The 11,714-nt window shown below is 43.2% G+C and overlaps 1 protein-coding gene across 1 annotated transcript in view; it reads left to right on the top strand.

Moving 5' to 3' along the window:
* Positions 1-827: 827 nt before the first annotated feature.
* The window catches only part of xpo4 (exportin 4), a 71,068-nt gene continuing 60,181 nt past the window's right edge, over positions 828-11,714 (top strand). The window contains exons 1-6 of the mRNA XM_078286187.1: positions 828-833; positions 1,129-1,234; positions 2,362-2,503; positions 3,619-3,757; positions 9,024-9,140; positions 10,009-10,162. Of these exons, the coding sequence (XP_078142313.1) occupies positions 828-833; positions 1,129-1,234; positions 2,362-2,503; positions 3,619-3,757; positions 9,024-9,140; positions 10,009-10,162 (664 nt within the window). The remainder of the gene's footprint in view (positions 834-1,128; positions 1,235-2,361; positions 2,504-3,618; positions 3,758-9,023; positions 9,141-10,008; positions 10,163-11,714) is intronic.

The following is an 11,714-nucleotide window of genomic DNA, read 5'->3' as shown; positions in this document are numbered from 1 at the left end:
GACGTCATCTTGGGCTTTGGGAAACACTGATCGACATTTTTCACCATTTTCTGACATTTTATAGACCAAACAACTAATCGATTAATCGAGAAAATAATCGACAATGAAAATAATCGTTAGTTGCAGCCCTAATGCTGTGAATGATTACCGTACGTAGTCTTTATGTTTTTCTTTGATAGCGTGGCAATGTTTAGCATTATTTTCTGTGTATTCGTGTGTGTTGGGATGAACCTGCCTGCCATCTTACTTTTCTCAGGGTTCATGGGCCTTGAAATTCCTTGAGTCTATTTGTCTGTGGATTTGAGAAAAATAAAATAAGGTCCTGAAAGTTTTTGAAAATGAATGGACGCAAAACGAAGTGTAGAACCCACACAGTATATATATATATAACGACTAAATGAGTTCTAAAATGTACATTATATGTAAAATGAAAGTACTTAATAAATATAGCATACAGCACCCAGACCTTGAAAATCCTTGAAAGTTTGTGGATTTGAGGAAAATAAGGTCGTAAATGTTTTTGAAAATGATTGGATGGCTTGATAAGAACTTTATTTTTATTCAAATATAGCACCCGAATTCATATGCCTCAGCTCTCTGGATCAGCAAGGCAAGTTTATTTATATATCACATTTCATACACATCGGCAATTCAAAGTGCTTTACATAAATAAAATAAAAATAAAAACATAGGTAATAAAAGATATTAAAAGTGAAAGTGGATTAAAATCACATTTTAAAAAGGCAGTGCAAAAAGATATAAAAGATTTTAAAAAAAAACGTATAAATTATAAATATTGTACTTCACATCCTGAGGAAAACCCTGTGATGGAGGTTGGTGTCGATACAGCAGCAGTTTGAAAATGAAGGATTTCACCAGGATTTCTTAACTCGACAAGATCAGGAGTAAAAAAAAATCAGACTTCTATGATGATTTTGACACCTAGAAAGTCATTGAAAAGTACTGAATTTGATGTCCAAGTGTGGGAACCCTGTTTTCTCAAGAAAGGAGGTATAGTTTTGAACATAGCACATAACTTAGTACATAGTTTTAAAATGAAGCCTTGTCTATAAATGACAACTGTGTGTGTGTGTGTGTGTGTGTGTGTGTGTGTGTGTGTGTTTCCAGGCACCGCCGTCCATGGTCAGCACAGAACAGAGGCAGCATGCTGAGCACATATTCCTCTCCTTCAGGAAGTCCAAATCCCCCTTCGCCATCTGCAAGCACATCTTAGGTAACAGCTTCTGATCCGAGAGGTTCCACTTCCCCATCAAGTTCCAACTCCAACTCAACTGCTCACATACAACTTCTTAATTAAAACCTTTATTAAAAGGAAATTAAACTCACTCTTCTCTCCCCTACCTTTCTTTCTCCTCCTCTTCTCACCTCGTCACATCCTCTGCTTTCTCCCTTATCTCGCCTCCTCTCCTAACTCCTTGCCTTGTATCATTTTCCCACCTCCCCCCATTTTCTCCGCACCTCTTCTCCTCGCCCAACTCTGTTCCCTTTCTCCCCCATTTTGTTCCCTCCTCCTCCCCCTTTTCCCCCCTTATCTTTACCCCTCCCCCTTTCAATCCGCCTCCTTTCCTCCCCTCCTCATCTTCCTTCCGCTTTCTCCTTTCTGTCCTTCCTTCCTTCCCTCCTCTCCCCTTTCTCCCATCATTTTACTCTCTCCTTTTCCCATTTTACTCCTCATCTCACTCCCTCTCTCTGTCCCTTACTTCCTCTCCTCCCTCCTGCCTCCTTCCCTCTCTGTCCTCCTCTCCTCTCCTCCTTCCCTCCCTCCCTCCCTCTCTCTCCTCCTTCCCTCCTCTCCTTTCTTCTCTCCTCTCCTCCTTCCATCTCTATCCTCTCCTCTCCTCTCCCTTCCCCTCCCCCTCTCTCCTCTCCTCTCCTCCCTCCCTCCCTCCCTCTCTCCTCTCCTCCCTCCTCTCCTCCCTCTCTCCTCCTTCCCTCCTCTCCTTTCTTCTCTCCTCTCCTTTCCTCCTTCCCTCTCTGTCCTCTCCTCCCTCCTCTCCTCTCCTCTCCTCCCTCTCTCCTCTCCCCTCTCCCTCCTCTCCTCTCTCTTCCTCCCTCCCTCCTGCTCTCCTCTCCCCCCTCTCTCCTCTCCTCCCTCCCTCTCTCCTCTCCTCTCCCTTCCCCTCCCCCTCTCTCCTCTCCCCTCTCCTCTCCTCTCCTCTCTCTTCCCCCCTCCCCCTCTCCCCTCTCCTCTCCTCCCCCTCTCTCCTCCTTCCCTCCTCTCCTCCCTCCTCTCCTCTCCTCCCTTCCCTCCCCCTCTCTCCTCTCCCCCCTCCCTCCTCTCCTCCCTCCCTCCCTCTCTCCTCTCTCTTCCCCCCTCCCCCTCTCTCCCCTCCTCTCCAGAGACCAGTAAAGTGGACTATGTGCTGTTCCAGGCGGCCACAGCCATCATGGAGGCCGTGGTGCGGGAGTGGATCCTGCTGGAGAAGACCAGCATCGAGTCTCTCCGAACATTCCTGCTCACCTACGTCTTACAGAGACCCAAGTAAGAAGGGAAGAGGGAGAGAGGAGAGAGGGCTTGTCTGACCTTTTATCTGTTGGCGACTAGTAGGAATCACAACATCTCCTCCTACAACAGTCTCTAGCAGAGTGTTCTGCAACAAGATGCTGAATACTGGAGGAAAAACACTGCTTTCTCAATTGCTTTTTTGGCTTGAGAAAGAGGCTTTTTAGCCTTCGTAGCTGAAATGTCTTGTAGCACCGTCCTTGTTTTTGTTCCAAAACAGAGTTTGGGCCAGAAAGTGAGTTTTGAAAGCCAGAAATCTCAGCAAATGGCAAAGTAATCGTTGAGTTGTTGGTGTTAATCAACGACCCTATTAGACCCTCGCAGATATATTACGGTCCTTTTGATGAGCTAAATACAAGAATTAGCCTATAATGTAAATCAGTGTGCGTTCACAGCCAGCATGTTCAGAGCGGTTTATTCCAACTCTGCAGAGTTTCCTCCTGTAGTTCAGTTGGTTTGTCCAGGTGAGAACGATGACGTTTGAACTATTGAATAACTACTTTGAATAACGGCAGCAAGAGTCTCAGTCCTCTAACAAGAGAACTGTGGTGCGGTTCGTTTTTCCAACCAACTACAGGAAACCACCACAAAATGCAAGGGATTATGGGTAAATTAACATCTGATGGCAAGCAGTTCCTCATACTTGGAGAGCCTAGCAGAACAAAATGTCTGGCTCATATTCAGCCATTTCTTCATGTGTTCTTAACTGGTATGAACACCACAGAAGAAGAGACAGACAAGTCCATCATGCTTAGCTAAAGTTTCAGGAACTACAGCTGCAGGATGACAGGTCACCAAATCTCTGTCCAATAAAGGAGCTGCTTGTGAGTCATGTGACTTTTGTTTACAAGCTCTGGTTCACTTGTAATTGGTCAGTGTGAACCTAAACAAACTAAATACAAAAATGCAACAAAGGAAACTTTTCCACTGTGGTTCAGACCAAAGAAAACAAACTGAGGGTGTGATTCAACTTGTTCCTTCACTTTGTTTTTCTGTTCTTCTCCCTCCCTGACACGGCTGATGTTCTTTCCTTTAGAAAGACACTTAAGCTCAAACCCGCTGCCCTTGTGTTAACACCTCCCCGTCTCCTCCAGCCTGCAGAAGTACGTCCGGGAGCAGATGCTGCTGGCCGTGGCCGTCATCGTGAAGAGAGGCTCGCTGGACAAATCCATCAACTGTAAAGGAATCTTCCTCGAGGTCGGACAGCTCATCAGCAGCGGAAACCCCACAGTGGTGAGAAACCAGACGGAGCGGTGAACAGAGTGGCTTTGAAAAAGGAGTTGAAGAGTTTCATTCTAAAACAAGATGGCCAACATTGGGGGGGGGGGGGGGGGGGGGGGGAGCACATTATGGGTCGCTGTTAAAGTTATGAGTCGTCTTAACACCTTTGCTTATTAAACAGGTGTGTGATTTAGGCTTGGGCCGATATTTGATAATATCGAATATCGCAATATTTTCTGCGGTATCGAATATCCCCCGACACACACACACACACACACACACACACACACACACACACACCCAGCCAGGGCACCATGTGTTGCTTAGATCAGTGATTCTCAACCTTTTTCATATCAAGGACCCTAATTTAGTCCACATTAGAGCCACAGACCCCCATTTGATGAAATTTTGTCTCTCAGACCCAAATCTGAGAATATTTTTATTGTTAGATATGATTTTGTCCAGAATTCCCATCTGTATTGAGGGATAACAGTGAAACTAATCATTCTTCTACATTCTCTAATTGAGTTAACTTCTTGTAAATTAAATTTTGCTGAAGTTTTACAATTCATTCAACTTTCTGGGGACCCCCTGGAACCCCCTCAAGGACCCCTGGTGGTCCCCGGACCCCACGTTGAGAACCACTGGCTTAGATCACAATTGTGCAAACTTTAAACTTATAAACCTGTAATCTACTAGTGGTAGGACAGTGAAAAACTAAAATAATCTTAGTTGTAGTGAAAAATTTGTCATTTTATTTCAAGTGGGTTCCCTTTTCCACAATCAGCCCCTTTTCACCGAGTGGCCATTGTTTTTGCTTGAATTATAAGATAAAATTTCTCTGCTATTAATAATAATAATCATGCAACAACAATCATAATAATTATTATTATTCATAGCCTAGAAATGTGATGTAATTTAGAAGAAGAAAAAAAAAAGGAAAGAAAACCTGGAAAAAGGGGAAGAAAAAAAACGACCCTCCCTCCAGGGTAATATTGTATATCGTGATATTTTTATTTTATCGTGACAATTCCTGATATCGCCCAAGCCTAGTGTGATTGAGGATGTTCGTGAAATATTGACTGGTGACTTTCAGGCAGCTACATATTTCCAAAATGGATGTATAGCGTTTTGAATGAAACCCTTCAATCTCTCCTCCCCCTCTCTCCTCTCCTCTCCTCTCCTCCCTCTCTTCCCCCTCTCTCCTCTCCTCTCCTCTCCTCTCCTCTCCTCTCCTTCCCTCTCTCTCCTCTCCTCTCCTCCTCCTCTTTCCTCTCCTCCCCCTCTCTCCTCTCCTCTCCTCTCCTCCCTCTCTTCCCCCTCTCTCCTCTCCTCTCCTCTCTTTCCCTCTTTGTCCTCTCCTCTCCTCCCCCTCTCTCCTCTCCTCTCCTTCCCTCTCTCTCCTCTCCTCTCCTCTCCTCTCCTTCCCTCTCTCTCCTCTCCTCTCCTCTCCTCTCTTTCCCTCTCTGTCCTCTCCTCTCCTCTCCTCTCCTCTCCTTCCCTCTCTCTCCTCTCCTCTCCTCTCCTCTCTTTCCCTCTCTGTCCTCTCCTCTCCTCCTCCTCTCTCCTCTCCTCCCCCTCTCTCCTCTCCTCTCCTCATCTCCTCAAACTAACTTCTCTCCACAGCTACATCAGTCAAAACATTTGTTTGCCATTGGGAACGACCTTCCCACTCCAGTCAAAATAACTGAATGAATCTCCATGTTTTGTTGTAGAAGTGAATAATATCCTCTCTCTTTTATTCCTTCTAATTGCTCTCAAAAACCTTGCCACCTCTCTCCTTAGCTCTTATTTCATTTATTTTCCCTTTGATCATTGCACTCCTTACTGTTGTTTGCTTGTAATTTTGGTGATCGAGGAATTTAACCTTATTTTACTGTTGCATTCAGTGTAAATCCCTCTGGATAAGTGTGTCAGCTAAATGCCTAAAAGACGAATGTAATGTAAAACGCCTCAGTGTAGACTAGCTGTGTAGTCCAGGGGGGCGAGGCTTCTCTCAGGTCCACTGAGGCAGGATGATGAGGCATGACAACTTTATTGACCTCTCTCTTTCGTGCCTGTTACAGTAAATCGTGTCTTACTTCCAAAACAAAGACTGTCCCAAGTCTGTTCAGTTCTTATCTTTATCTGGGTCGGTGCTAGGAGCCACAGGAATCATAAACAGGCTGAAAATAAGTCACAGAGCCGTGAAAGATCCACAGAAGTTACCCAAAATAGAGTAACGGATGAATGAAAGTTATTTATTGGGGTAAGAGATTTTTAAACGATGCTCAAAAACGATACGTTGCTATCACAGAGTTTATTTTAGTCACATTTGGAGCGTGAGATGAAGGCTTGTTAGCTGAATCGTGTCAGCGCTTTGATCGTATTTGTGGCTCATCGGATCAGATCTGCGCCCCGGTTTACACACTCTGGCATGGGACAAGGGCTGCGATGACAGAGAGCACAGTCTGGAAACAGAAAGGCACAAAGGCTGCTGGGAGAGGAGCTGCAGGCTTGTTCCTGCGGTTGGAAGAGAGGAAGATGTGTTCTGGAGAAGGCCTGTTAGCTGAAATATGTTTACACCTCGCTGAAATATGTTTGTCCAGTGAGTAGGGCTGAACAATTAATCGAAATTTTATCGAAATCGCAATATGGCCTACTGCAATATTTGTTAAAGGCGAAATGTGTGTCAAAATACCATTTTAAATGAAATATTGTCGTGCTGCAGAGATGTCCTGCCTACACATCATATTCTACAGACTTCAGAAAACATCTTTGTTTGGTACAGATCCCTGCAAAAATCACACCATAATCATTTTAATACGTTTTTCAATGAAATTGAAAATAATGATGTAAAAATTATCATTCCCTCTAATATCGCGAATCATATCGCAATTGCAATATCAGTCAAAATAATCGCAATTAGATATTTTTTCAAAATCGTTCAGCCCTACCAGTGAGTCAGATTTGTCAAATTGCATTTTGAACGATGTATAGTTTTGGATTTCATTGCTAAGAACTCTTTTTTTTTTTTTTAGAATATTTTATTTTTGGTTTTTCAAAAAGTATACAAAACATACAGGCACACAATGACAATACAAAAACGTTCACAGTACATTACAGATGTATCAAAAATAATTTAACAGACAAATGAGAGATAACAGATAAAAGAGATAGGTTAGCCTTAACCACAGTAGAATGTTCTTTTACAACACTAGTGTGGTGAGAACAGAGAGACCATGCAGATGATCATTCAATCATGTGAGATGGGAGATTCTCCATGTAGTCGATAAAAGGTTGCCATATTTTATAGAAAAGATGTATCTTATTCCTTAGAGAATAGGTTATCTTTTCCAGAGGTATGCAGCTGTTCACTTCTGAGAGCCACAATCCAACTGGCAATGGGAGATCTGACTTCCATTTCGTTGCAATACATTTTTTGGCAATGACCAGCAGGATTTCTGTAAGCTTGATGGATGCTAAGAACTCTTTGAGTAACCCTTATGGTTTTAACATAGAGGATGTTATGGGGAAAAAACAGAAGAATTTCTAAAAAGATAATCTTTGCACAACCGTATGTATGTGCAGGTGTGTCGGAGGGGAAAGATAATTGGGATGGGAACATGATTACCTTGGCCCTCTGATTGGACCGTTTTATTTCCTGTTCCTCTATATATTCATAGTATTCTGTCACATCACCACACGGCCATCTTGGTAGGAAAGTAACAGGTGATTGTAATAAATTAACAGGTGATTACAATCAAATGACAAACACAGCCAATGAGCTGTGTGTATTGTAAAGCGCCATATTGGTAGGAAATGCATGTGACATCATGGGAATACTATGAATACCGGCCCCATTGAAATGTTTATTCAGATACAGTACTGTGCAAAAGTCTTAGGTACATGTAAAAAAAATTCCGTAGCTGAAGTGAAGATGCTTTCAAAAATAATGAAATAAAAAGTTTCTAAATATAAAAAAAAATACTATAAAGAAGTCTACTGACAGACTAATGCAGAAGACAAATAAATAAACATCTAAGACAAAATGAATATAAAAAATCTAAGACTTTTGCACAGTTCTGTACCTGACAAATGTTACTCGACCGGAACGTTGTGTCTTTAAATAAAACCCTGAAGACAGATATTGGGAAAAAAACGAAGATGCCATGTGACAAAATTAAGATTGAATATACAGTACTGTAAGATATACAGTGTATGAATTTGTTGATCATTATGTAATTAGTTAAGACACACTGAGCACACTGGTGGATAGTAAACGACTCTATCTCCCCTTTGTAAAAACAAATCTCAGCATGACTTTGAAAGACTTAAAAAAGAAACGGGCGTCTCTTCTTAACCCACTAGGTGGCACCAGCTCCTCAAGATGTTTCCCCTCTCTCACATCCTGAGCCAGAGAGAGGCGACCGTGAGCCACGGAGGTGCCGAGCGTCTGAATAGTTTTTATTCCCACCAAAACACCGCAGCAGCTGATTTCACCGATTAGTTCACCTTCAGCCAGAGAAGGAGGAACCGATCGGTGAAATCAGCTGCCGCGGTGTTTTGGTGGGAATAAAAACCTGCAGACTCTCGGCTCTCCGTGGCTCGTGGTTCCCTCTCCCTGTCCTGGACTCACCTTCACCTCCGCCTCTGCTCTTTAGCCATTTCAGTTGGGTCTTTTTAGATGTGTAAGTGTAAATGTAAATGTGTTAATAGGTGAGAAAGAATCCAAAACTATATGAAGAGTGTTATTCCAAAATGCTACACATCCAATTTTTGCAAATGCTAAGATTTGCTGCTTTTCTCTGTTTCATATTCTAAAATAAATACTTTTTTTGGCTGCTCATCAGACTAAGTAACTAATTTTAAGACATAACTTCGGGCTCTGGTAAGTTTGATATTTATAGACTAAATGAGTAATCGAAAAATGTTTTCTTCCTGACATTCATCAGTTAATACTCCATAAACACAGATGATTTAACTAGGTTTTAAAGGTCTTAAGATAATTCATACCTTTTAATAATAGATGCGTGATGTGTTTTACTTTCATGCCAGCGATCATTTTGTAAGGGTAGGTTGTAAAAGTTTTATTTTTTTTAAATGGTGGATGTCTCAGTTTGGATCAAAGCTCATTTGTGCTTTCGTGTATAAATTTCTGGTCTTCCACCTGCAGCACATGCAGGCTCCCTCCTTGTTTCTTGACTCGAGTGTGACCTCAGTGTAACTCTTAGTATAACCTTTGACCTGTGTGTGTGTGTGTTACCCTCCCCCCCCCACCTCCCACCCCTCCCCACAGCAAACCCTGGCCTGCTCCATCCTGACTGCTCTGCTCAGTGAGTTCTCCAGCTCCAGTAAGACCAGCAGCATCGGCCTCAGCATGGAGTTTCACGGCAGCTGCAAGCGTCTGTTTCAGGTTCGGTTCCTGCCTCGCTTCCTTCTTCTTCTTCTTCTTCTTCTTTCCTTCCTTTCTTGCATGCTGTCAGGGAGGAGAATTACCTCTAGCCATCAGCCAAATACCGCTAAAGTCTTTGTCTGCGGCTGGTAAATTAGTCCACTTTACCAGCCGCTTAGGTAGCTAACCAAACATCATTCAGGTGTCCAGTTCTTAGTGAACATAAATCCCAAACTTCACCAGCTGCTGTAGAGTTTACAGTAAAATAGTCAGTGTCTTGTCTTAGTGCTTGTCTGCAGCATGAGTGTGTGCATGGATGTTTCTTTTACAGTTGTTTGGACTTCAGTCATTACTTACCAGCCAGATAGAGAACACTTTGGCTGATGTAAATACACTTAATTCACATTTTTGCAACATTTTAAAAGTTTGTGTAAAATTTGGTGCCCAATGGAACCTCGGCAGCAGCTGTTAAGGGAGAGTAGAGCACTGCTGAAATGATTAGCTGATTAATCGATTTGTCAATCAACAGAAAATTAATCTATTATATTTTTGATAATTGATTAATTGTTTTAGTCAATTATAAATCTAAGTAAAAATACCAAACATTTGCTGCTTACAGCTTCACCAATGCTAAGATTTGCTGCTTTTCTCTGTTTCATGTTCTAAAATAAATACTTTTTCTGGCTGCTCATCAGACTAAGTAACTAATATTAAGACATAACTTTGGGCTCTGGTAAGTTTGATATTTATAGACTAAATGATTAATCTCTCTCCCTGCCCAGATTTCCCCAGACAGTCTGGGATTCAAAGTGTCTGGGACTCACCGTTGATCTCTCTCTCTTTTTCATTTCTCCATCCCTCCATCCATCCCTCCGTCCCTCTCCCTCAGGAGGAGGACCTGCGTCAGATCTTCGTGTTGACCATGGAGGTGCTGCAGGAGTTCAGCCGGCGGGAGAACCTCAACGCCCAGATGTCCTCCGTCTTTCAGCGCTACCTGGCTCTGGCCAATCAGGTCCTCAGCTGGAACTTCCTGCCGCCCAATCATATCCTTTCTTCCTCAAACGCCGACCGAGGGTTTCTGCGCAGGGCCCGGTAAAGTACGGAACACGAGTATGATGGTTTCCAGATCTTGAAACGTGTTTGAATTGGTCTGGAAATTAAGGTGCAAATAAAACTGATGTTATGGAAAAAGTGTAGGGATTCTGACAGATGTTGATGATGTGTGTGTGTGTGTGTAGGTGTGTGTTCTTGGTTCACTGGTGATGAAAAAAATATGAAGAAAATCCTCCAGACACGAGACTTTATGTTGGTCCTCCTCACTTTGAAAATGTGGCAGAGTTTAGATCTAAAAGTTGAGCGTTAAAAAAAAAAAATAGGGTGAGGTTAGGGTCAGTAGACTGTCCTCACAAGTATAGTACTACAAATGTGTGTGTGTGTGTGTGTGTGTGTGTGTGTGTGTGTGCACCTCCTAATATGTCTATGTGTCAGTTGGCATTGCTTTATCTTATATAGATCAGTATGTATCGTCCCTGCAACGCTCAATACAATCCTTGGTACTCTTGCAGTTGGTGTGTGTGTACGTGTGTGTGTACTTGTGTGTGTGTGTGTGTGTGTGTGTGTGTGTGTTTCTACATGTGTGATGCCCGGGAATGCATACCCGTCCATCAGTTCTACTTTGTAGATCATCTCTCGTGCGCGCATCCATGTTATCCTTGCAGTTGGCCGTGTGGCTGAGCGAACCCAGGCACTCCGTCTCTGTGTGTGTGTGTGTGTGTGTGTGTGTGTGTGTGTGTGTGTGTGTGTGCGTACGTGCATGTGTGTGCGTGTGTGTGTGTCCTTCCAGGCTCATTACAGCCTAAATCCCAGCCAGCCTGGCATCCTCTCTGCCTGTCTAAGGGGATCTGGAGTGGCGCTTGCTGCCAGCCAGGGTGATGTATCACTTTCAAAGAGGTGTCTGTGTGTCCATCCCCATATCATACCAGCCCCAACAACCCCACTGCCCCCCCCCCCTCCTACCCCGACCCCCCCCACCCCCCGCACCCCCGCCTTGGCTTGTTGAGGCTCCCCTTGGTATGCCTGGCACGCTCAGTTTGATCTCTGTGTGTATGTGTGTGTTCTCAAAGAGCCACTTTTAAATCCTCTGTGTGTGTGTATGTGTTTGTTTTGGCCACTGCAGGCATTTTTTTGGACACAGTTTAATTCTATTCTGTGTGTGTGTGTGTGAGTGTAAGAATGTGTGTGTGTGTGTGTGTGTGTATAGCCATCATTGCAGTCACTGTGTGTCTGAGGGACGTTTGGAAATGCAGTTAAAACAGCGTATCCTGCCTGGAAAAGCCCGGAAAAGACTTATCGAGATTTAAGGCCTTTAAAAAATATTAAAATGTCTTAATTTTGTGTCACTTATTTTTTGCACCATGTAGTGACAGGTTTCCCTGCGTTGCATGTCCACTTATAGATTAGAACAGAACAGGGTTGGTAGGACAATCCGCCTCCTGTCTTCTTTTCTAACCACAGTTGGACTTCATGTGTCTTAACATTTAATTTCCCGCTGACCTTTTTCTTATTCTGCTCATTTATAGTTTCAGAACTGTCATT

Source organism: Centroberyx gerrardi, chromosome 10 (genome assembly GCF_048128805.1).
Source record: "Centroberyx gerrardi isolate f3 chromosome 10, fCenGer3.hap1.cur.20231027, whole genome shotgun sequence".
Lineage (NCBI taxonomy): Eukaryota > Metazoa > Chordata > Actinopteri > Beryciformes > Berycidae > Centroberyx > Centroberyx gerrardi.
The sequence above is the reverse complement of the archived record's forward strand: the minus strand, read 5'-3'. Positions and strand labels throughout refer to the sequence as shown.